General features: G+C 32.8%; 2 protein-coding genes across 4 annotated transcripts in view; both read left to right on the top strand.

Moving 5' to 3' along the window:
• LOC126717097 (disease resistance protein RUN1-like) overlaps positions 1 to 27,211 on the top strand; it is a 98,811-nt gene that overhangs the window by 34,388 nt on the left and 37,212 nt on the right. The gene's annotated exons all lie outside the window — the stretch shown is intronic.
• Positions 15,967 to 21,272, top strand: LOC126719262 (disease resistance protein RUN1-like). Its single transcript, XM_050421835.1, has 7 exons — positions 15,967 to 15,973; positions 17,105 to 17,264; positions 19,281 to 19,596; positions 19,654 to 19,836; positions 20,518 to 20,675; positions 20,948 to 21,075; positions 21,145 to 21,272. Exons 1-7 carry the CDS (start codon positions 15,967 to 15,969, stop codon positions 21,270 to 21,272), a joined length of 1,080 nt encoding a protein of 359 aa, XP_050277792.1.

Here is a 27,211-nt window from a genome sequence, read left to right as displayed (position 1 = left end):
TACTTTTTATTGATGGGTTTGGGCTTATGCTTATAAGCTTCAAACCAAGAATATAAAGTTACCAATTCTCCCTTTTAACACATTGTTTGACAGTAATTGACTTTTAGAGCACCTTACAATCATAAATTGTGAAATCATCAAAAGATTAATTGTATGTCATTTCCTATCAGACTACTCGTTCGAAGGTAGATTTGGATGGATTTACAATAATAAGAGCAAGAGCAAGATCAGGGAGCAGCTTAGTTAACCTAGGGTTCTATTAAGTAGAGGAGCTCCTAACTCTGAGGTAATACTTTGAGTAATAATCTGTCCTTCATAATTCATGATGAAGTGGCAATGATGGTGTTGTTTGAGCCCAATACAAATAATTTGCTTGCCCTTTCCAGAATTTTGCATTTTGCATTTAGATTTGGGCCATGAACAACCCAAACGTTCTGGGAGTGGCCCTAAATGTGCAAAGTGTTCTAATATGAAAAACGGTATATCGTTTATCATCATGGATTTGAAAAATTGTATCCTTTTAATTATGCCACATTGTATATCATCAAAATTGTGCCATTTTTATCCTAATCCAAATCCTTTGAGATTCATAAACATTGTGTCGGTTTCTATCCTAGCTCAAGTAGTAAACATGATGACGGTGGATTGGGTGCTAGAATTATTGGTGACTTAGCAAGTTTTATTTTATTTTATTTTTAAATGGTAACTTTAGTAAATGTTGTGTTGCACAAAACAATGTTGATTGTATTCACAGTTCTTTTGATAATGGTTGGTGGTAGGGGGTGGTATCTCATGCAATGCACACATGCGGGGAGAGAGTGGTCTTATAAGATTGTCTGATGTAGCCTAACGTGACTTTAATACTAACTGATGTAGATTAGATCTCTAAAAGCAGAATTTGTTACACATAATAATTACAATCTACAACTCTGTCACAAAACCTAAATTTTGAAGAAAACAAGGTTAGTGGACAAAATAATAGAGGGAATGAACCTCTTAAAAGAGACTTTTATTAATAAGGACTTAATAATCAACAGCTCATTCTATAAAGTATTTATAAGAAGAGACTTTCTCCTATTACTTTTAGAAAAATAAATAATAAAGTCCTATTTCTATTTTCTACTCTAAAAAGGGAGAAAAAAAAAAATCCAAATTCAGCCAGGAAAAGGAAAGAGCATCATCTAAATCTTGATTCAACTAGAAAGCAAGCAAAATCCTAATCAACTAAGAAAGGAGAAATAACATAAACTATTAAAAATTATTTTATGCTCAATCAATTGGCATTCTAAGACTTCGGATGGTCAAGGCCTCCATTGAGTTGGATAGAACTCTATATAAATAGATGTCATTTTTTTAATGACATAGAAGAACTTCACTTTAGATTAGTTATATGTCGCAAAGCATACTATATAACAATTCTTATTGTTAATTAAATCCTATGAACAACTAACCCCACATGTTAGAACCAGTTACCAAATAATCCAGGGGCTTTTCACCTCTACTGAGCTAAGCAGTTTATCCTTATATCCAACAGGCAATAGATGACCATTTTTTATAAGTCAAAGGAACAAATTATATAACAATTTGAATAATAAAAATATAAAATGACTGATTAACAAAGTCTGGTGGGTATTAACTATTAAAGGTAATTTAGTGTGGGTTTTAATACAAAATAAATAAATAAATTTACAATAAACAAACAAATAAATAAATAAATAAAAGGGGGCATCATTTTCTTTTGAAATAAAGCGGAAACATCGAAACTGTCATACATACTAATGGGTTAGTACAATTTAGCTCCACTAAAAAAAATGTTAGAGAAAGCCCAAAGAAAGTGTGGAGATAAGGCACAAAATTGTGGGTCCTCTCTTCCACAGATTTGGATATTTACCATTTCAGTTGAAATTGAGAGTGTCTAGTTAAGAGTTAGGATTGTCTAAAACAAATCTAAGGTCTACAACATTCCACCTCATTTAAAGGCTTCAACTTAACCAAATAGCAAATTTAACTGTGGTAACCAGAGTTAACATTGATCCTAATGGTGGTGGTGATGTAAGTAATGATATGCGTTTAAGTTGAAATGGGAATGCTTTTACTCAAATTGATCCATTTGTCTGGTTTCTTTCAATTTCAACCATATCAAACATTGATTTGGCTTGCTCTAAATTTTTGGTTTGATTATTCTATTTCATGGATAGAATAATTACCACTTTAAGAAGGCTAATAATATAGAATTTTCATAACTTTCCTATGTAACTAATGACACTAGGCACCTTTTTCAGCAATCTGATTCAGGGCTTCCAATGGATATGGCAGATTGGTCTGACTTAAGTTTGGGTTGGCTGAATTTGGGTATTGACTCAAAGGGAGGATGATGGTTTTAATTTGGGTTTTTCTTCAGTGGCCCATCACTCTGTAGACAACGATTGATTTATCTCTTAACTAAAATTTGAAGAAATATACCCAGGTACTATTATTATTTATTACATTGAAATTGTGAAAATAATAATCACCACCTCATTCTAAAAAGTATTTATAAGAAGAGACTTTCTCCTACTACTTTTAGAAAAATATATAATAGTCCTATTTCTATTTTCTATTAGTGGAAGGAAAAAAAAAATCCAAATTCAACCAGGTAAAAGGAAAGAGCATCATCTAAATCTTGATTCAACTAGAAAGCTAGCAAAATCCTAATTCAACTAAGAAAGGAAAAATAACATAAATTATTAAAAGTTATTTTATACTCAATCAATCATCATTCTAAGATAATTTTTGGATGGTCAAGGCTGCTATTGAGTTGGATAGAACTCTTTATAAGTAGATGTCATTTTTTTTATGACATAGAAGAACTCCACTCAGATTAGTTACATGTCACATACATACTATATAACAATCTTCATTGTTAATCAAACTCCTATGGGCAATTGACCGTCAGAACCAGTTATCAAATAATCTAGGGGCTTTTTACCCCTATGAGCTAAGCAGTTTATCCTTATATCAAGAGGCAATAGATGTCATTTTTATAAGCCAAAAGAACAAATTACACAACAATTTGAATAATAAAAATATAAAATAACTAATTAACAAAGTCTCGTGGATATTAACTATTAAGGTTAATTTAGTGTGGGTTTGGATATAATATAAACAAATAAAATTTTTTTAAAAAAATAAATAAAAAAAGGGGGCATTATTTTCTTTTAAAATAAAGCATAAACATTGGAACTGTCTTATATACTAATGGGTTAGTACAATTTAGCCCGACCAAAAAAAAATGTTGGAGAAAGCCCAAAGAAAGTGTGGAGAGAAGGCACAAAATTGTCGTACCCACATTGCTAAATAAAAATATTAAAAAAAAAACAAAAAAACAAAGAGAGACATTTGTGAATCCTTCCCTATTTTTTGTTTTCTCCTTTGTTATTTTATCTATTTTTTAATAAAATTTTCTAGTTCAAAAAAAAAAAAAAAAGGAAAAAAAACTCAGATTGACTAATAAAATACTGAAAACAATAATTTCTAGAAAAGAAAAAAAAAATAGTACTGATAAGAAGTTAGCTATTTACTCCTTACTATATTCTCAACACATGAATATAAGGTTGAACTTTTAACACAAAAACTTCCATGATATTGCAATGTAAAATTAAAGCATAAGTATGGTTTCTAAAAAGTTTAAAAAGTTACTTGTCGCGCACTTTTGAAATGCTAACATAGAAAATGAACTATTGTGATGGGTGATTTGTCTGTGAGAAGGGAAATAAAAAAATAAAAATTTCTGTGAGCAAGAAAAAAAGTATTATTTTAATATGATGAACCTAAAAATGAAGAACAGTTGTATAGTGTGTTATAAAATCGATCATGTAAAATAGATAAAGTGATTTTTTAATGATGTAAACTATATATTTTTTTTTGGTTTCACATAACTGAGAGAGAGAGCACTTAACAAAGGAAGGTCTCATGGGAAGCTATAATATATATCTGAAAAATTGAGTGATGCTGAGTTGGGGATGATTTCCTCAAAAAAAGAAAAAAAAAAGGAGAAGTTGGGGATGAGAGAGAAATTGAAGTAGACGAAATAAAATGAGAGTGAAAGTTATGGCTGTGTTCTCATTATGGTAAATTACGGAATTAGGGATACGGTAGAGTTTATATACCAGAAAGGCAGAAATGAATGGCGTTGCACAATGAACAGTAATAACTGAATTATGAAACCATAAATCAGTTTCTAACTAACTCTACTAATTATCCAATATAAGTCTGACATGTGTCAGACTTAACCAAACCATAAATAAATATTCATGGACCTGTAGTATGCGGAACCAATGCTGATTTCTATGTAAACGACACGGATCATTTAGGAAGTAATGAGTGCGACACGTAGTTTGATAATAATTAATAACACCCAGCTTGGGATATTTGGGGATTGATGATATAAAAAAATTGGAGCTATTTAATCTTCAGCTAGGGAATTTGTAAATCTGCAACTTTTGTCAACCTCAGCATTTATATAAAAAGTGTAGAGAACCATCAAGAAATTAAGAGATACAAGAGGCGGTTGAGCTAGGGGAAGCCATGTATAGTAAAAAAGTAGTATTTGGGTAGAGTGAGGACAAGACTAAATGGTTCAATAGACTGTATAGTTGCAGCACTTCAAAGACATGGATGATGAGCTCTTCTTGGAGGCTTGTGAACTTTTAGAAGATGAGAGAAATACCAAAATGTTCGTGGCCATGGAGATCATGGTGGAAGTGGTTATTGAAAAAGCTTCGACAGTAGCATCTATTTCGCTTGTTTATGTGAGATATAATTTTGGTATTTTTTTTCTTTTTTTTTTTGGGTGGAGTTTTGTCAATGTTAATCAGATCCAAAATCAATGTAAAGGCATTTTTCAATGCAATTTCCCATATGATTTCCTTGTGACAGTTTTTAGACCCCTTAAACAATTGATTAAACCTAGGTAATTAGCCAAGTTGTTACTTAGTCCAATTAAACAAATTTAGGTTATCACAATAATAAAGATCAAATTATGCAAAGCAGCGGAAAATAAATAACAAACGATATGATCACCCAGGAAACCAAATCGGTAAAAACCTGGGGAGGACTTGACCTAGCTATCCTCAAGGTAAACTTGAATCCACTATCTTGAAAGAATCGAAGTTCATACAAAAGGACTTACAAGCACCCCCGCTTGACTTCCTAATGCTACCAACCAGTAGAACTTACTGACACGACCACGTGCAAGCTCCGAATCCACAGACTCCTTCTTTCTTGGATTCCCACCAGCTACAAGCACCCCCGCTTGTGTATTCTTTAAGCTTTAATGGCAGCAACTGAATTGATCATTAAGGTGTAGAAAATATCTCCTCCTTGAAAACCCTAAGTTTGTGTAAAGGAAAGCTCCTCTAGATCTCACAAGAGATTTACACAAACCGCAATATGAGCAACACTAAAACGTGGTTAGGGTTTGCCTTTTATACTTAGGACAAATAAGAAACCCTAAAAACGTTTTAAAACAACTAGGACTGAGTTGGAAAATTCTGCAGAAAAGCGATCTGCCTGAGTTTCGATCGGTCGAGCCTAAGCTTCGATCGATCGAGCCAGGCCGAAAGCCACAGTGCTTCCTGCTTTAAACTCGATTCCAACTTTACATTGACATAAAACTCTGAGCTAGCTTTAAACACTTCTAAACACATTGTTTTGATCATGGTTTGCCAACAATACAAATTAGAGTTCTAAATACATAAAGTCCTAAACTTTAGAACCTAACAAACTCCCCCTTTGGCAATCTGTGACAAAACACAACTCAGAAGCTCAAAGTTTACAAAATGAAAAGCCCTTTACAAAATAATGCCCATAAACCAAATTCAGTCCTAACTACTATCCACCAGTTGTAAGTGTAGACAGCAGCTCAATTGAATCAACCTGTATATTTCCCGAAACACTAAACAAAATGCATAACCGCATGTGTGGAAATAATACAAGTAAACAAAATAACTTCTTGATTTCAAACAACACACAAATAAAAACATATATCAATGAATAACTCATAAATATAAATCAATAAGCAGTTTGAAACAAGAAACAAATAAAGTACCAACAAAAACATAAAACTCCCCTTAACATGAATATTCCATCAAAAACAAGGTAAGAGCTAAAAATGTTAAGTACACAGTGAAGCACCTAGATACAATCTAAAACTCCACAAGCTCCAACCAAAAACAAATAGTCTCCCCCTGAAAACAAAAACCTACAAGTACTCCCCCTTTTTGTGACGGAATGCCAAAGGGCAAACAAGATATCCATCATCAAAAGGGAGGTGGTCTAAACTGTGCCAACTCCGCACGCAAGACACAAATCTCATCAAGTACATCCACCAAAATCTGTCCTTGAGCCGCCTGAACGGTCAAGACATGATCCAATGTGCGACGGATGTTGGAATCATCCGAAGCAATCGGTGGAGGAACAGCAGCATCAGCATCAGCAACAGCACCTGAAGTCTCAACAGCAGCTGTACCTATAGAAGAGGGAGGAGGGGGAACACTACTAGATGACGCACTTCTAGAACGAGAAGGAGGAACTCTCAACTGAGCAGCCCTCTGACGAAGAAAAGTGGCACCTATGGGAGCTATCACATGAACAGGCTCACTCGACAGAAAACCATCTAGACCTAAATAGAGCAGAATCCTATGAATGAAAATAGGATGAATCAGCGCATACCCTACGGCAGAACTCCTATGAACCTCGTTCAAAGAACGAAGGAACAAGTGAGGAAAACTGATGGATGCTCCAGAAGCAAATGCATACAAAAACACACATCGCTCTAAAGGGATGGTGTGGAAGTGAGAGATAGGCCACAAGGAATGACACGCAATCCTAAAGAAGAGATAGGCAGTCTCGGTAAACTCAGCGGACGTGATCCGAGGATCAGAACCCCACTAGATAGATGACCTAGTGATGTAAGACATGACAACATCTAAAGAGGGTGACTCATCATAGGGATAGTCAGCATCCCGAACAACCGGCACCCCAAGAGCCTCAACCACTACCCGAGGGGTAATGGTGAACTCTACACCTTGTGTCCAACTCCTAACAAGGGTGTTGGAATCATAGATGTGGCAAGAGAGGTTTGAGTAGAACTCTCTAATCAGGGCAGTCGGAGGTGGATGATCTATCTCTACAAGAGGCAACCAACTCCTAGACTCAAAATTGGCCCTAATGGCCGGATCAAGCGCATCTAACACAACAGCTCGCTCAGACCAGATCTTACGCCTACAATTCAAGATGTCATAGGCTTCTCTACACTTATCATTCTTAAACAGCTCTACTCTAGGTGGAGACTCAGAGGAAGTGGAAGTGGTCCTATGAGCTCTAGTTTTCCTAGGCATGGTGCTAAGATAAGGATCAAAACACAGAGCGAAAGAACAAAAAACCACAAAACCAAAAACCAAGGGCTGACTGCAAGTTAGCACAAAAACAAAATATAGAAACAAAATCTATATGATGCATGAATAAGTTTAAATGTCATGATGCATGTTCTAATGCAGTGAATTAAGTCACAAAGGTTCAAATTACACAATTGGCTTGCACATTAAGGTTTTTAGCACAAAAAACCCCAAAATATAAAAACCACTTGATCAATTTAAAAAAATTGAAGAATTGATCATTACACAAGATATAATAACAAAAATAATGACCAAATACATCAATTGGATAAGCCAATTTCATCAATTTAAGCCAATTTGACAAAATCCCCAATTCGGAACAAATTCAAAACCCTAGAATTTTCAATTTTTCAAAAACCACAAAATTGATCAAATTAAACTATAGGGAACATCAATATAATATCATGGCACAAAAACCCATTGATCAATTACACAAGAATTGGCTTGAATCATCAAAAACCCCAATAATTTTGAAGATGCCGAAAATACCCATGATAATGCATGAAAAATGCATGAAATCAAGAAATAAACTTGAAAAAGAAGGGCAAAAGGGTCTTACCGGCTTCCAAGGACAAAAACCTTGCATAAATCTTGAAGGAAAACGACAAAAATTGACTGGTGGAGCCAAGAGCCAACGCGGAGAGAAAGAAAAGCAAGAAAAAGTTTGAATTGTGACTTTGAAAAAGTCCAATTCTGCTTTTTAAAAAAACCTGATATACGAGTTTCGATCGGTCGAAAATCAGCCTCGACTAGTCGAAACAAACAGAGACTCCCTCTCTTAAATTTTAAAAAATATTAAATATTTCGATCGGTCGAAAAACAGAATGGACCGATCGAATCAGGCAGAGGCTCACCATATTTTTCAGGAAAAACACAATTTTTGAAAAACAAGTTGATTTAACTCAAAGCATTGAAATTTAAGAACAAAAATGCATGAGAATGAGATGATATGATTTTCCAAACAAGAATTTTAAGCCCAATATTCCCAAAAACAAAATTTTGCATTCTCCACAAATTTTCAAGCAACAAATTTAGTTTGCACATAATTCAAAGTGATTGCAAAAACTTGGTTGGTCAGACCATAAACACACACAATAACATGTACAATGTTTAGCAAAGAGTAACTTGTGTAGTGTGTGCGACTAGCAAAGACTTGAGATACATGTGAGGTGATATGTGAATAGCAATCAATCACAAAGTCTACACAATTCATCACAAAGAATTTAAAAGAGACTATCACCTAAAGAGTTACATCATATAGCTCCCACATCTCCTAGATCATAAGCTTGCAATCATGTAAGTTTTTTTTTTTTTTTTGTATTTATGCCTCATAATATACATTCCAATTTTAAGTTATGTGAGTTTGGCATCAAGCCTAATAGTACACACCAATTAGATTTTAAGAATTAAGCACTTTTACCGAGGCTTCATCTTATGTTCTTTTTGTGCATGTGCTACACTTTCTCGAGCACAAAATCTTATGATATGCACTAAGGTGTTCATGATTGGCTAGTGAACAGTGGTGAGATGGTTATTTATGCCTTTCTCTAAAAGTTCAAGTCCAACATTTAAAAACATGTGACTTCAAGATTAAGACATAGTAATCAAAAACCATACACATCTTTCCCACACAACATGCACTACAAATCTTCAACTAGTAGAGTGCAATAAATAAGCTCATCAAAGCTAAACAAGGTACAAAAAACATGTTATGTGAAAATAAATTGACCAACATTGTTCTTTAAAAACCAAGAAGAATAGTGCAAAAACAAAATGTGCTTCCTTTTCCTTTTTTTTTTTTTTTTTTTTTTTTTTTAATAAAAAAAAAAAAAAAACACCTAGAATGAAATGCATGAATGTTATGCTATGCAAATCCTAGAGACAAAAAAAAAAAAAAAAAAAAAAAAAAAAAAAAACAACCAAAGAATAATGGTCACAAAAGGGTAGAGCAATGAAGCATAAGGACCATGTTAGAAAGACTCAGTTAGGTCGAGTCTTTTGCATCCAAAACTTTTTAAATGCACCACGAGCATTGGAGTTCTTATTCACTTGAGAATAATTACCAACTCCAGGATTGGAATAAAGGTTTAAAGCCTTTACCAAATCACCAATAAGTACCATAGGATTAAGTGCTTGAGGCACAGGTACTTTTGGTTTGTTTGCTCTCTTTGCAGCTTGCAGCTTGTAGCAATTTGGACGTATGTGTCTAGTCTTTCCACAAAAGTGACAAACCCATGCAGGTTTATCATGTGTCTTGTCCTTAGATAGGGTAGGCTTCTTAGGCTTAGATTCTTTCAGATCAACCCTAATCTTCCTAGATGATGAACCTTCTAAGGGTTTAGCAACCTCACTCACAGAGGGTTTGACAGTCTCACTCACTGAAGGTTCAGAAGAAGAAGATGAAGGAACAAACTTAGTGGAATGGGGAGCGGACACACAGATGCTATCAACATAACCTAAACCAGTTTTGTCAGAAGATGATTTTTGAACACTCAGCATTTGATCAAGTTTAGAACTAGCAGATCTAGCAACAGATAAATCAAGTTCCAAAGATTTAACTTTATCAAGCAAAAGCATGTTTTCAGTTTTCACATTGTTCAAAAGATCATTAGCATCAACCAATTTAACAAGCAAATTTTTCTTTTCAAGCTCAAGAGATTTAATTTTCTTTAGGCCAAGTTCAACATTCATAGCATCCTTTGTAGCAACTTTGCAAAGTTTGTTATAGGCCTCTTGAAGATCTGCATCTTCAGAGAGTTCCTCATCAGAAAGGTTCTCTTCAACAGATACGCTCTCATCAACTACAGCAGTAGCAGTGAAAGCAATGAAGTTTCCATCCTCATCACAATCAGACTTATGATCAGAAACTTCACCATCACTAAGGGTTACAGCCATAGCCTTACCCATAGACTTCAAATAGGTTGGACATTTAGATTTCATGTGTCCATACCTTTGATATCCAAAACATTGAGAGCCCAAAGAATTATTGGAAGATTGACCTACTCTTTCTCTAGGTTTATCATTGTTATTAACCTTAGTGGGATCATGCTTCCTAAAATTTCTAAGTTCAGTAGTGTTTGTGCCTTTTGCCTTTCTATTTTTATTCTTGAGAAAGTTTCTAAAGTTCTTGGCAAGATAGGCAATCTCTGTAGCAGAGAGCTCATCATCAAATCCACCATTATCAACATCATCAACTGACTTAAGAGCCATTGATTTGGATTTGGTAGTTTTGGGTAGATCCAACTCATAGGATTGAAGAGATCCTACAAGCTCATCAACAGGGATGGAGTCCACATCCTTACTTTCAGTAATGGCAGTCACCTTGGGTCTAAAGTCTTCAGTCAAAGATCTAAGAATCTTCCTAACAATTTTAGGTTGATCATAGATTTCACCCAAGTTAAAAGCAGAATTAACAATATCATTTAGTTTAGCATAGAATTCATCAAAAGATTCATCATCAGACATCCTAATGCTTTCAAATTTAGAAGTCAATTGCTGCAATTTATTTATTTTGACAGCCTTTGTGCCTTCATACACAGTCTGGAGGATATTCCAAGCAGTATGAGCAATCTCATATTCGAGATTCTCTTAAATTCCTGCATAGAAACAGCGTTAAAAATCGCATTCATAGCCTTGCTATTAAACGAAGCTGCTTCTTTCTGAGAAGTTTGCCATTCACTAACAGGAGTAGTGGGCTTCTCCCATTCGTATTCAACGGAGTTTCACACCCTCTCATCAATGGATTTCAGGAAAGCTTTCATCCTTATTTTCCAGTAAGCATAATTATTCCCATCAAAGTGAGGAGGAATAACTAGAGAGTGTCCGTGTTCCATGACAACAGGGGTCAAGGATCAGCTCAGTGATCAAAGGATCAACAATAAAAGAGCTACCCGCTCTGATACCACTTGACAGTTTTTAGACCCCTTAAACAATTGATTAAACCTAGGTAATTAGCCAAGTTGTTACTTAGTCCAATTAAACAAATCTAGGTTATCACAATAATAAAGATCAAATCATGCAAAGTAGCGGAAAATAAATAACACACGATATGATCACCCAGGAAACCAAACCGGTAAAAACCTGGGGAGGATTTGACCTAGCTATCCTCAAGGTAAACTTGTATTCACTATCTTGAAAGAATCGAAGTTCATACAAAAGGACTTACAAGCACCCCCGCTTGAATTCCTAATGCTACCAACCAGTAGAACTTACTGACACGACAACGTGCAAGCTCCGAATCCACGGACTCCTTCTTTCTTGAATTCCCACCAACTACAAGCACCCCCGCTTGTGTATTCTTTAAGCTTTAATGATAGCAACTGAATTGATCATCAAGGTGTAGAAAATATCTCCTCCTTGAAAACCCTAAGTTTGTGTAAAGGAAAACTCCTCTAGATCTCACAAGAGATTTACACAAACCGCAATATGAGCAACACTAAAACGTGGCTAGGGTTTGCCTTTTATACTTAGGACAAATAAGAAACCCTAAAAACGTTTTAAAACAACTAGGGCTGAGTTGGAAAATTCTGGAGAAAAGCGATCTGCCCGAGCTTCGATCTGTTGAGCCTAAGCTTCGATCGATCGAGCCAGGCCGAAAGCCACAGTGCTTCCTGCTTTAAACTCGATTCCAAATTTACATTGACATACAACTTTGAGCTAGCTTTAAACACTTCTAAACACATTGTTTTGATCATGGTTTGCCAACAATACAAATTAGAGTTCTAAATACATAAAGTCCTAAACTTTAGAACCTAACACCTTGTTAAAATTTTTAAATATAAATAAGAGAAAAAGAACTCAACTTGTTTTTGCTGGGCGCATGGTGATGGTAATTGACATAATCTATCACAAACCTCATTTTTTTTTCTGCCTGGAACATGCTTTGACAAAATATAGGATACAAAGTTTATGAGTCTATGACATATATAGGCAGAATTTGCCAAAGTATTTTGATTGTGTTGATTGTTGATGAAATGCATTCTCAATTGATTGTTTTTCCAAAACAAAAATAGATTGATGCTTTAGCTCTGCATCTCATATATATTTTGCATGCATGTAAATGGACTTATCTGTGTTCGTGTTAACGAGGAGGTATAAAGTTTTGAGTAACTGTATTTTCAAAACACATTTTATTTGATAATGTGTTTTGAAAATACAATTTCAAAAGGCAGTGTGTATGGAATATGCAATAGAAAGTGTATAATAAGATTTTCTATAAAAATTTATTTACAAGGAAGAAAAAAGATCAAAGATTTTTTTTTTTCTTTTTAGCTGACATATTGATATAAAGTAAATCTATAGACTATAGGGACCAATTCTTTGAACAAACTTTTAACTCATTTCCTTTTTGGCAAAATTGATTTTGTGAATCTCAAGGAAGGTGAAAATTTGGGCAACAAATTTTGTATCTATGAATTTTTTTCCCCATAATTCTAACATGATCAATTATAAATTGTTGAGAAAAAGTAGTGAGTTGCAGCCAAAACGCGTTAGAGGGAATGAGATAGAACAGAGGAGAAAGAATTCCTTTTTCCTTTGTTTGGTTATAAGAAGGGAGATGAGAGAAAAAAAAATGTGAAGATAAATGGGTTTTATGGTTTACACCAATTTTATATTTTTTTACTTTCCTTCCAAATCTACAAAATTACTCTTATGTAAACATTGAAAATTTTTAAATATTTTTTGTGAAATTACTTTTTATTCTCATAATTAATTATTAACTTATAATTTATAAAGATAAAATAGTAAAGTAATTTTTTATTACCTTTCTTTCATTCTTCTCTCTCTTTAGGGAAGTCACATTGGTTGCTCCTCTCTACCCATTTTTTTATTTACCAAAAAAAAAAAAAAAAAACCTTTCCAGAAAAGTAAAAAATGTGATGGACCTCTCTTTAAACTTTGTAGGATTGCGAGCAAGAGGGTATCCCAGGCTCACTCATCTTCTTTTGTTTGATATTGGGAAAAATATAAAATGATGTCCTAGAAGAACCACAAAATCTATAGGAAAAAACTATATAATCTAGAGCATCTTTCATTTAAAAATGACATTTTGCAGAAGAATCCAGATGCAATTGCATACAGAGACAAGATGTTAGATGAAACAAAAAAAAAAAAATTATGATATAGGCAGAGTGTTGATTGTTGATGAAATACATTTTCTACTGATATCCCCCCCCCCCCCCCCCCCCACCCCAAAAAAAAAAAAAGAAAAAAGACCGAAGCTTTGAAAATTGCATTTCATGTGTTGCATGCTTATATCTTTCAACGCATATATGACAATAAGTGGACTAATTTGTGTCCATGTTAGTAGGCGTAAAATTTTGCATAATTTTATCGACACAATTTTCACAATAAGTGTCCGTTTAGCATGGCTCAATGGCTCAATTTTGCCAGCTTGTTTTACTATTCAGCTTATTTTTGCTATTATTCATGGGTCTTACTGTACTATTTCAGCTAACTTTTACCTTTATCTACAGTACTTTTAGCAAAAAGATTTCAATTTCAGCAAAATAAATGGATCCCAAACAGACCCTAAATTTCAGAAATTTTGAATTGGTAGAATATATATTATTAATTCCCATGAGTCCACTACTAACACTATTTTATTATCTGTCATTAGTAACTTATTATCTCAAATAGTTGTGAGATTTATTAGGAAATATATTGTGATATAAACTTATTATAAAACTTTATCTACGAGAAAAAGAGGATCAAAGTTTAATCTTTTGCTCTTTTTAGCTGGCGTATCCATATACAATCATTAGATTCAGTATAGACTATAGAGTTGTCACACATTCCCTTTTTTCCTTGTGGTAGGTCCAATTGAGTTGTAAGTGATTGAGGGCCTCTTTGGTAGTGTGGTCTAAACAATAGCTTTCGTTGTTTAAACAACATAATACGTATTTTCACAACACTTTTTCACTCACACGTATTTCCATAATACTTAAACAACGTTACTAAAACAACATTACCAAATGGGCTTGAAATTATCAACGAAAGGTACTGTGCGTTCCTTTTAGCAGAATTGATTTGGGGGAATCTCAAGGAAAAGGAAAAGAGAGGCCGAGACATTAATTACTTTAAGTAATTACACATGGTATGGTAATTTCCTTAATTACTTTAAGTAATTACACATGAAATGGTAATTTCCTTGATCTATCACAAACGTCATTTCTTCGGGCTTGGGAAATGCTTTTCACAAGATATAGGATAAAAAGTTTATGGCATAGTTGTTATCTAGATAATTGTTAAATTTATTGTGAAATATGTTGTGTTGTGACTCTAAATTTATTGTAAAATTTTATTTACAAGGAAAAAAAAATGAAAGTTCAGTTTTTTGCTTTTTATTTATTTATTTATTTTTATGGTAGTTCCAAGTTCCAATTGAGTTGAGAGAGTGAAAATTTCGACAAAAAGTAGTGTGCCTACAGCAGAATCGATGGTGGAAAATCTCAAGGAAAAGAGAGGAAATCCGTAGAAAATCTTTGATATATTCATGAGGGATTGATGCAAGTTAAAAACGTGTGGGCCTCTCTTTGAACTTTGTTTGTAGGCATATAATGAGATTCTCTTAAGATTTTACATCTATTTTACTTTTATCTACCGTTTGGGTCAGAGTCAAGGTTGAGTTCATGGCCCATTAAAAAAAGAGGTGGGATTTATGGTGTGAGTGACATTAAAAGTATTATTATTATTATTATTATTATTATAGCAAAAACTTAGAGAAAATTCAATTAAATTTTGATTGATTTTTCAAGTTTGTGCCACATGTCTCATTAAATTTTTAATTTTGTGCTAAGTAAATTATTGAGTGTAAAAATCAAAGAGTCCAAATCTAATTAGATTTTAAATTGGAGTCTAATTTTTCGTCACTGTATCCATCTAAGTTTTTAATTTTTGTGGCAAGTGAATTATTGGATGCAAAAACGGAAGAGCATTAATCCAATATATATATATGAGAAACCATTACATATTTTGGAAATCTATAGCTTAAAAAATGTGTGAATTAAAAACATATATAATTTGAAACTCTTCTTAAAAAAGAGGTAAAATTTAAATTATGTAATTTTGATTTTTTTTATAATTGTGCCTGTGCATATGCATGGGATTACACACTAGTATTATTAGACAATTTTTATATATTGAAGTGTCATGGTCAACAACCACAATTAAAGCAATTTAGATATTCATTTATTATATTTAAAAAATTCATCAATCACATTAATTTATACTTTATAGTAATATAGATTATAACTTTTTACATTTTTTATATGGTTTTTGAGTGGAGTTTGTTAGAAGTTAGAACCTATTTCCTTTTCCCTTGTGCGTGCGTTTGTTTCTCAAAAAAAAAAAAAAATTCTTATATGGGAAGTATTCGATAGATGTTACTAACTCAACTTCAACTTACTGAATCCAATTAACTATCTACTGTTCTCAGAAAATGAATTCACAATAAGGTTGAATTTTTTATAAGGGCCGATTTAATTTACGCATGAGGAGTAGATTTTGCAATGTGAAATGTTAGACCGCAATGACAGGTATGGTTGTAATAATGTTCAAAGATATATTTTGGGTTTCACTCATAAACTTCCATGATATCTTGCCTGCATTCACTGATCCCCATCCTAATTCGTGGTTCACTTTCCTCAGTTACATTTACAAGTTACAACCTCTTTCACAGCTTTCCTTTTACTCCTTTTAGTTTCAGATAATCTCATCCCTCTGTTCATAAATTCTGATGGCTCTTGTAACCAAGGGAGTCAATCTCGTATCGGAGGCTGTACCGGTTTGACCAGTGAAACGATATATTTCGATATCAGTCAATACCAGTGTGCCGTTTTGGGTTTACCATTATTTTTTATATTTATAAATATATATATATATATATATGTGTGTGTGTGTGTGTGTGTGTGTGTGTGTGTCTATTATAATAAATATAAAAGTTTACCATAAAACATTACCTCAATTTAGAACAAATTATTCATGGTTTTAGACTTTAGCATCAATTAAAAAAAAAAAAAAAACGCAATATAAAAAATAGAAAGCTTAATTGTTCATTGCATACAAAGAAAACAAATAATACTAATAAGTTAATGCAAATAAGTTATCATTCTGCTCTTACAAAAATTCAAAAATTACAAAACTAAAAAAAAAAAAAAGCTTTTTACTGTACCGACCGGTATTGCCCAAAATTGACCGGTATGGTCGGTATTTAAACCGGTATGAAACATTGGTGTTTTGATACCGGTATTTAAACCGGTATGAAACATTGGCGTTTTGATACCGGTATACGTACCAATACGGTACATACCGGCCGGTACGGGTACAATATCGACTACACTACTTGTAACCAGCAAAGGAGCCTCATCTTCCTCTTTCACCCACCAAATCAAGAACTTTCATGTTTTCTTTGAGTTTTAGAAGTGAAGATACTCGTCGTGGCTTTATAAGTAATTTGTATGAGGCTTTGTGTCAAAGGGGTATTCACACCTTCATCGATGATAAGCTCCTAAGGGAAGAAGAAATTTCTGCAAAACTTCTCAAAACCATTAAGAACTCAACAATGTCAATAATTATATTTTCTGAAAACTATGCATCCTTCACTTAGTGTTTGGATGAACTTGCTAAGATTATTGAGTGAAAGAAAAATAACCAATTGGTGTGACCAGTTTTTTCCAATGTGGATCCATCAGAAGTTCGTAAGCAAAAAGGAAAGTTTGGGGAAGCATTGATCAAGCATGAAGAAAAATTTAATGATAACAAGGTACAAAGATGGAGGGAAGCTCTACATGAAGCAGCCAATCTTTCTGGTTGGGACTACAAGAATAGGTATTTATCTAGTGACTACTCCTCTTAGTTGTTCTTTAACAGTTTTAATGTTTTTGTGATGACCATTAAATTTTATTCGTTATATAACAACTTCCATTAATTTTTTATTTTTTTTTATTTTTTATGAAAGTTATTATTTTTCTTTAAATTTAACTAAATTATGAAAGTATTATTTTCTTGTCATATCTTCTAACTAATCTAGTTAGCTACAGGCAGTGGCGGAGCTAGAATTTTAGTCTAGAGGGGGCAAAATTAAAAAAACAATATTAAAAGTAAAATTAATCTAAAAAATATTAATCAATAATAATAACAAAACAATTGTAAGAAAATATGAATATATTTCATAGTATTAAAATAAATAAACAAAAATAACCAATTCATAGTCATAGCTACTACAAATTTTACAAATTGATGTGGTAAAATAAAAATGTGAGTAGTGTTACTTAAACAATATAATGAATATATGTTTGAAATTATTTTTTGTGATTGGTGAGATGCTAATTTGTAAGACATAAGTAGTAAAATTTGTAATATCTATAGCATCACTTAATAATAAAATGCTGTAAAATATATCACGGTGAAAATAATGATATTAAATAAAAAAGAAAAAGTGGTGAAATAGGTGCAAGACAGACAAAAACTGCTTATGAGAATAGTGAAATGGTGAAAAGGTTACATGGTTTGTTCTTTGAGAATAACTTCTCCTTCCTTTCTTTTTCCTGGGTCACTTTCAAGTGGGTGTCCTTTTTTTTCTTTTTCTTTTTTTCTCAATGCCAGGGAGTAACTAGAGGACTACATATGCAAGGATATTTTAGGAGTCAGAGGGGGCAGGTGCCCCCCCTCGCCCCCCTCTGGCTCCGCCCCTGGCTACAGGTTAATTAAAGATGAAAATAAAAGAACTTAATATTAGATTATCTTATCAATTATTAATTAGGAATTTCATCCTCATAATATTTAGAAAAATTAAAAAGAAAAACTTAATGTATTATAGTAAAGTAATGGGATCCCAATAAGATTAAGTTCTCATCTAACCGGACTTTTCATGCAACTTCATGCCAAAAGCTAGGATTGAGATCTTCTAGAGTTCCTAGGGTACTCTACCATGTAGAGTTCTTTTAATCTTAACCTTTCATTTATAATAAAAGGTCTAGATTTTGCCATATCATTAATCCACTAACAAATCTACAAAAATAATGATTTCAAAAAATAACTACTCATAAATGATAGTTATTACCTTAAATGCGAATAGTGGCTATGACATTGCAGCATTAAATGCAAATAAATTTTCTTATTTAGAAAATTGATTATTATGCACATAGACCAAGAAGCATATATATATATATATATATATATATATATATATATACATATATCATATATGAATGGTAGAGACACTTGGGTTTTCATTCCAATTTTTTTAGTCTTCTATTAATTTTATTAAAATTAAGCATATACATGTTTTTTTTTTTCTTTTCAAGTACATGATTGGCACTTAGGATCATAAAATATGACTTTTCAATATCCCATTTTAGTCAAATCTATGCTTTGAAATTAACAACCAAAACGATTTGTGGAACAAATTGAAAAATGAAGAGGGGAAGGAGAAGATGACTTCACGTTTTCTTAGAGACCTGATTTAGGTAAAAGAGGTAAGGCAATAATTATCATTTATGAGTAGTTATTTTTTAAACCATTATTTTAGGGGATTTGTTAGTGGATTAATGATATGGAAAAATCTGGACCTTTTATTATAAATGAATGGTTAAAATTAATAGAATTCTATACAGTAGAGTACCCTAGGAACTCTAGAGGATCTCAATCCCAAAAGCTAATTTGCTACCCCAAAAAAGTGAATAAAATGATATTTCTTCAATCTATGTGGCTTACTTTATTTAGGAAAACTTCAATTATGATATACATATTAATCATCTTGCATTTAATTTAGTAAATGCTCTTATTTCTTTTCTATAGTCTAACTCGTTACATTGTTAAATGTTCTGTGAATGGCTGTTGTAGTGAAGCTGAACTTGTCCAAATAATAGTTGAAGATATCTTAAAGTCTAATTTAGATCAAATGTCATTACATGTCGCTAAATATCCAGTTGGAATAAATTCTCGTGTAGAGGACATACAGTTGCTTTTAGATAGAGAATCAAATGATGTTTGTGTGGGTAAAACTACAATTGCAAAAGTTCTTTATAATAAAATTTTTAATCATTTCAAAGTAAGAATTTTTCTAGAGCATGTTAGAGAGATGTCAGAGACAAATGAAGGCATAATCCGCCTCCAAGAGAAACTTCTTTTTGAGATATTAGGGATTAAGGATTTGAAGGTGTGAAACATATGTAAAGGAACCAATATGATAAATAAAAGCCTTTGCTGAAAGAAGGTTTTTACAGTTCTTGAAGATGTGGATAAATTGGACCAAATAGAAAAATTGCTTGGAAATTATGATTTGTTTGCTCCTGGAAGTAGAATCATTATAACAACAAGAGAAAAACACTTGCTAGCCACTTCTGGAAAAGGCTATTCAACCAATGAGGTTAAGGAGCTAGATGATGATGAAGCTCTTGTACTGTTTGGGAAAGTGCATTAGAAAAATATGAGAAAATTCTCGACAAAAATATTCAAAATGCACTCCAAATAAGTTATGAAGGATTGGAGCAAGTTGAACAAATTATTTTCCTTGATATTGCATTTTTCTTCAAGGGACTTGACAAGGAATATGTCAAAGCTATGCTGGATTCTTGAAATTTACATGCAAATATTGGTATTCAAAGACTTATCGAGAAGTGTCTTGTAATTGTTGATCAATTTGACAAATTATGGATGCATAACTTGATACAACAAATGGGTAGGGAAATTGTTCTGCAAGAATCACCACAAATACTTGGAACACGTAGCAGGCATTGGTGTTATGTGGATGCTTTTGAAGTTCTAACTTAAAATAACGTATAAGTTGAATTCATTCATCTTTTACATTTTCTTAATTAGGCATCTTGAATGAATTTTTATTTTATTTGATCTTTTTTTTTTTTTTTTGGACATGGAAGAAAATTCAAGCCAATTACTATGGATAAAGATTAATAGTCATTTTTTTAGAAGTGTTATATTCACAACATTTTCACAACAAATAATAACCTACCACTTATGATTTGTTGTGAAAGTGTTGTGAAAATATTGTTGACATAGCATTTGTTTTTAATGAATTCCTTTTAACTAATGTGATTCATTTAATGTTTTGTCCAATTAGGGGTCAGATAAAATTCGAGGCATAGTGTTACGCTCACCAGAACCAACAAAGTTGCAATTAGAAGCAAAATGTCTTGAAAATGTGGAAAATCTCAAATTCCTTATAATTGATAATGTAGAAATTTGTGGAATTCTTGATTATTATCCCAATGATTTAAGGTTACTTGAATGACGTGGATGTACTTTATCTTCCTTACCATCCAATTTTCGTCCTCAAAAACTCATTGCACTCAACATGCCATAAAGTCGGGTTATATTGGACAAGCTTTTCAAGGTATAATCATTTTTATTTATTTATAAATTACTATTACTTTATTAAACTATATTTTAATAACATTAATTGGAGTTAAAAAAATTTATTTTCTTTTTCTACAAAGGATACAATGCAAAAACTTGACATATATGAATTTCAATTACAATCAATACATTAGGGAATTACCTGACTTATCAAGTGCCACCCCAAACATAAAAAATTTGGATCTCCGTGACTATACAAAATTAGTCAAGATTCATGACTCTGTTGGACATCTTGATAAGCTTGAATGCTGGGACCTCCGAGGTTGCAATGAACTTCAAATTTTTCCAAGTTGTATCGTGATAAAATCTCTTAAATATTTACATCTTTTAGGTTGCAAAAGGATTAAGAGGTTCCCCAATATTCCACAAGAAATGGAAAATTTAAAGTTTCTAAGTTTGGGATACACTACCATTACAGAGCTTCCTCCATCAATTGGAAATCTCACTGGGCTTGAGTGATTAGATATAGGTTCCAGTTTCTATTTGTGTCATCTTCCAAGTAGCATATATAAATTACAACAACTTTGCATACTCTCCCTTTATGGTAATGTCAAATTTTTGAAGGATGTGGGGATTGGTAGACAAGCAGCAACGTGCAATTCTTATGGTGGCTTTTCAAAATATTGTTATCCAATGGTGAATTTTCAAAAAAAATTGACTTCTAGCTTCATCCACTAAAATAAATGTTTATTATCAGGGAGTGAAGATTTGAACCTCTGAGAAAGCATTATCAGATTCAATAGATTAAATTGGCTTCAAATTGATGGTTGCAAATTCCTTAAGAAAATTCCAAAGCTTCTAGACATATAAGACAAGTAGATGCATCAAATTTAATCTTGTTGAATTCAGAATCATTCAGAAAATTAATCCTTCAGGTAACTCTCTCTCCTTCTCTCTTAAAGTAATAATAGAAATAATTTTGGTTACCTTTGTAAATACATTTACTAGATTTGCTGAGCATTAATTTCTCCAAATTCCTGCAATTTGGAAGAAATTTAAGGCTTTCAACAAATATGAAATGTTTAGGTGCGAAAGACAACGTATTAATGGTTTTGCATTCACATTGCAAATTATCGAATCAGATTGATTGCTCTTCCCAGGTTTCCCTCTCCAAGCTCAACACAATTTATGATGAGTCCTTTCCCACTCTAGATGCGTATCTGTTTGATTTTGGGGAGAGATATGATATTAAAGTACCAAGAAAGAAGATTCCAAATTGGATCAATCATCAGCATTGGAAGTTCCATATCATTCTGGGTTGGTGCTAAATTTCCAACAATTGCCATTTTTGTTGCTCTTCATCTAATTCCATTAAAGGACAGTTACACTAATAACAATAAGTAAGGTTCTCTTTGTGATGATAAAATCAATTGTGTGTGTGATATTGACATCTCTACCAATGGTCATAAGCAATGACACAAGAATGGGGTGCGTTTATATGATTTGAAGTGTGATCATTTGTTGTTTTACGGAGAACCTCATAGTGAACTACAGAGGGAATTCGGATGCTTGATGCAAGGTAAGAGGAATCATGTTGAGATTTCATGTAAAATCAGTCATTGGGCAAGTGAAATCGGAAAATACGCTCTTGTGATAGCAAGGATAGGGGTACATGTGGAATGCAGATGTCCTCCTTAGAATTCCGTTATCATCCAACACAATTCTCAAAATGTTGATGAAGACACTATGTTCACACCTTCACTACCTCCTTGCTCCACTTCTAATGTCTTAACGGACTTAGATGCAGAAGACCCTTCAACCTGTACTTATATAGCAAATGGGTTGACTTACGTTTGGGTATTGATGGTAATGGGTTTGATTTGATCTCTTCTTCAATAGCCAATCTCTTTTTAAAAAGATGACTCCATTTTCAATCCATATCCACAGTCAAAGAAACTGAGAATCTTTTTATTAAATTTCAAATGGTCATAAGCAACGACACAAGAATGGGGTGCATTTATATGATTTAAAGTGTGATCATTTGTTGTTTTACGGAGAACCTCATAGTGAATTACAGAGGGAATTCGGATACTTGATGCAAGGTGAGAGGAATCATGTTGAGATTTCGGGTCCGTATGGATTGAATTTATTGTTGCTGAAACTGAAAACTGAAAACTGAAAACTGAAAACACTGTAGCAAAATAATTTTTAAATGTGTAAATAGTGCCGTGGGACCTATTTTTAATATTTTTTAATACGTAAACAGTGTATGCACAGTGCGTGAACAGTGCATACACTGTTCATAACAGTAAATTCTGTCACCCAAAGTCAACAAATGCGGAAAAAAAAAAAAAAAAAAGAAAAAAAAAAGGGAAAACGTAAAACTTGTAAAACGCAGACGCCGGATTCAGTGGAATCCAAACGGCCTCTTCATGTAAAATCAGTCATTGGGCAAGTGAAAATGGAAAATACGCTCCTATGATAGCAAGGATGAGGGTACATGTAGAATGTAGATGTCCTCCTCAAAATTTTTGTTATCATCCAACACAATTCTCAAAATGTTGATATAGACACTATGTTCACACCTTCACTACCTCCTTGCTCCACTTCTAATGTCTTAACAGACTTAGATGCAGAAGACCCTTCAACCTATACTTATATAGCAAATGGGTTGACTTATGTTTGGGTATTGATGGTAATGGGTTTGATTTGGTTTCTTCTTCAATAGCCAATCCCTTTTAAAAAGATGACTCCATTTTCAATCCATATCCATAGTCAAAGAAACTGAGAATCTCTTTATTAAATTTCGAAGAAATATGCCCAGGTATTATTTTTACATTGAAACTATTTTCCATTCCGTCATCTTTACATTGAAAATTTCCTCCTATGTTTTGCATTGCTTGATTTGCATCTTTGGGGGTCTTTCTCACTTCCCATTCTCTTTCTCTAAATTAAATGGCCTTATTTCATAATTTAGAGAAATAAAACCTAGTGACAAAGAACCCCAAAGAAAAAGCAAAATCTATAATCATATTGTTGTTGAATTCTATTTTTTGTTATAATAAAAGAGATTCCAATATTATCTAAGAGAAAAAAAATTAAATTTACCAAGTTAATGGACAAATAAAGTCCAAATGCCTTTACTTTTTTAGACTCACAAAGATCAACATCTATTTGGCCATAGTCAAGAGATTACCTATAGTGATTAGAATTATTGGTTTTAATTAGTTAATCATTTTAGTTATGGGTTTTTGGAGGGGCTCAGTGGTATTAGTTCTAAAATAGATAGCTTGAATGAATGTTGCTAGGAAGTTAGGGTTTGATCCATAGAATGGTCATAGTCCCTTTGATTTTATGCTAAAAGACTTAATTCAAAACAATGCATTATTTATTATGAATACATATAAAAGAAAAATTCATCCTATCAAAAAAAAAAAAAAAAAAAAAAAAAATTCAGAAGTTAGAGTAGGTGTGGATCGCTGAATTGAAATTTTAGAATTATATAATCTAATCATAAAGTCATTGCCCTGTTAAATTTGGTACAATTTCAAGGTCGTTTGAGAGTTAAGGATTTGGGAGAACTAAGCATTTCATTAGGAGTGACTTAAAATCTCAGGAATAGATTTTTCTCCCTTAGAAAAAGGAAAAATCATGGTTTCTTATTTTATTTGAATAATTTATGATTTTAATTGTCTTAAATGCCTAGGCTGTATAATACCGAGTGGCCAACTCGGAGTACGTTTCATATAATAACTCAGTTGTAACACAATGTCAACCTCCTCAAGTCCCTCCTGAAACTGGGCACCTTTCTTTGCCAACTGATTCAGGGCTTCCAATAGATGTGACAAATGGGCCTGACTTGGGTTTGGGATTTGACTCAACGGTTGGAGATGGATTTAATTTGTCTTCCTCTTCAATAAATATCATCGCATGGCTTATAGCTTTGCGGGGTAAGAATAGTTGGCATTGGTAAGCTGTCACTCCTAGAAGTTGGCCTCTAATTGGGTATTTAAATAAATATGTAACTATGCTTCTACCAAGTGAGAAATCTTATGCATAGGCCAGGTTTTTTTACTAGTTGGACATTTTCTTAATAAATTTTTTTAATAAGTAATAAGTTTTATTAATATTAAAAAAATGGAATGCCCTAGTACACTGGGAGTGTACAAGGGGTCAAACAATTGAAGAACATAAATTACAAGAATTTAAGAAATCAAGAAAAGAAAAGAATGATTGGTTTTGCATAGCAGCCAACCAATCCAATAAAATTCTAAAGAAAAATAATTTCAGGTCTGGTATAAATCTCTCTTTATCTTTAAAACACCTACTATTTCTCTCCCTCCAAAGACACCACAATAAGTAATGGGGAACAATTAACCATATATACCCTTTTCAATGACGATCAAGCCCTGCATTGCCAACATTCTAGAAGCCCCACAATAGATTGCGGCATAACCCAGCTTACTCCAAATAAACCAAACACCATAGACCATAGATCTATAGCAACCGGACAATGAAGAAAGAGATGGTCAACTGATTCACCATTAAACTTGCATATGTAGCACCAATCCAATATTCAAAACTTCCTTTTTTGTAAATTGTCAATCGTTAAGCATTTCTCTAAAGTAACATTCCAAACAAAGAAAGCTACTCGAGAAGGAATCTTCTATTTCCAAATAATTTTCCAAGAAAAACAGTAATCATTAGAGCCCACTAAAATACTATAACAATCCTTAACCATCAACCCCTTATCTCTATTAGGTTTCCAACAAATCTTATCATCACTAAACCCCCTTACTAAAGAACCATATATGGTATCCATGAAACCTGACATAGCCTTTAATTCTCGAGCATGCACACCCCTAAAGAAACTTACATCCCAAAAAAGGACTCCATTAGTGGACTTCATAAGCTTAGCCACACTAGCCTCCTTATCTTGGCAAAATCTAAACAATTCAGGATAACTGACTCTAAGAGATGTCTCACCACACGAACAGTCATGCCAAAAGGTCACCCTAAAACCACCCCCAATATCATATAGAATGTGATGAGAAAAAGAAGGCCATCCTTGACTAATATTTTTCCACAAATCAACATCATATGGACCTAGTACACCAGCCATTAATACCTCACATATCTTTATTTGAGGTTATTATATATATATATATATAAATTGATGGGCCATAAGTACTTTTTGTTAGTAACTCCAGCCCACTATCCCACCAAGCTCACATCTCTGATGCGCTAAATATAGGGTAGAGGAAGAGATAAATTAGGGTTTTCATAGTAAGAAGGGTTTCACCACTAAGGAGGCTAGGAGGTGTATTGTTTCACTCGGAGTTTAGAACACATACAATTGAAGAGGCAACCAAATTGTTTAAGGTATGATTGCTCATTTGTTAGAATCAAAGAATTAAAAGGTTAGAACCTTATCATGGAATCGGTAGTGATGTGTAGATTGTTTAAAAGGGGATTGTTTACATTATAACGTTAAGTTGCCTATAATTGGCATTCAAGAACAAAAGTCATGGTTTTAAATCTTAATTCGCGTAGATACTTTTACGTTCTTCATTGGGTTTTATATATATATATATATATATATATATATATATATATATATTAACTCCTAGGTTGCAAATCCTAATTCAAGGATAACATGGCTTTTACGTTTCCTTGTGGTTATATAGATTAGATGGGCTTAACGTTTTGTTTTTGTTTTGTTTTTTTAACTTCGGGATTATAAAGCCACGGATTACAAGACTTTCTTTGGGTTATATATATCTATATATATTAAATCCTAGGGTGCTTACAACTTGATTCTAGAACAAAAGTCATGATTATAAAGCTTAAATTATGTATAAGAGTTTACTTTTCGTTGGGACATATATCAAATCCTGATTTACAGTATATTGGTTACTGCCTCTAAGGTATGATAAATTCAAGGAAACATTTTTGGTTAGAGATTCCTTGCATCAGTGTTATTAATTGATTCATCAAAGTACAAGTCTCTTGAAACAATTTGCATAGTTCAATAAGCTTTATATTTTGTGGAGGATATTAAGTAATTTCCATGATTGATTATAGGTCCTACTTAAGAGTATTTTTGAGACTATTTAAAGGGTGTTTCAGCTGGACTTTCAGAGTGATTCAAATGCTGTAAGTAATTATGCATAATATACGTAAGTTTTGTTGGTTAGGTTCTTAGAAATTAAAAGGTTTTCAAAAGTTATGTTTTTAAGCTTACGTTTTCTAAAGTTTATCGAAAGCATTTTTACATCATTGAAAGATAAAATTCGACTTTTAAATAATTTTTTAAAGAGAAACTTTGAATTTTAAATAACATTTTGAATGTTTGAATCTTGTTTAAAAGATGATTTCTAAACTAAACTATTTTCTGAAAAGAATTGAGTTTCGATGTAATTTTCTAAAAAGGTTCTTGTTCTTTAAATTTGTGTAAA

Source organism: Quercus robur, chromosome 3 (assembly GCF_932294415.1).
Source record: "Quercus robur chromosome 3, dhQueRobu3.1, whole genome shotgun sequence".
NCBI classification, from domain to species: Eukaryota; Viridiplantae; Streptophyta; class Magnoliopsida; order Fagales; family Fagaceae; genus Quercus; species Quercus robur.
The sequence above is the reverse complement of the archived record's forward strand: the minus strand, read 5'-3'. Positions and strand labels throughout refer to the sequence as shown.

Excerpts from the sequence above, each read along its gene's own strand:
- LOC126719262 (XM_050421835.1), top strand. Across the intron at positions 19,597-19,653 it reads TAGGGATTAAGGATTTGAAG|GTTTTTACAGTTCTTGAAGA; the intron begins GTGTGAAACATA and ends TGCTGAAAGAAG. Across the intron at positions 19,837-20,517 it reads TAGATGATGATGAAGCTCTT|GGGTCAGATAAAATTCGAGG; the intron begins GTACTGTTTGGG and ends TTGTCCAATTAG.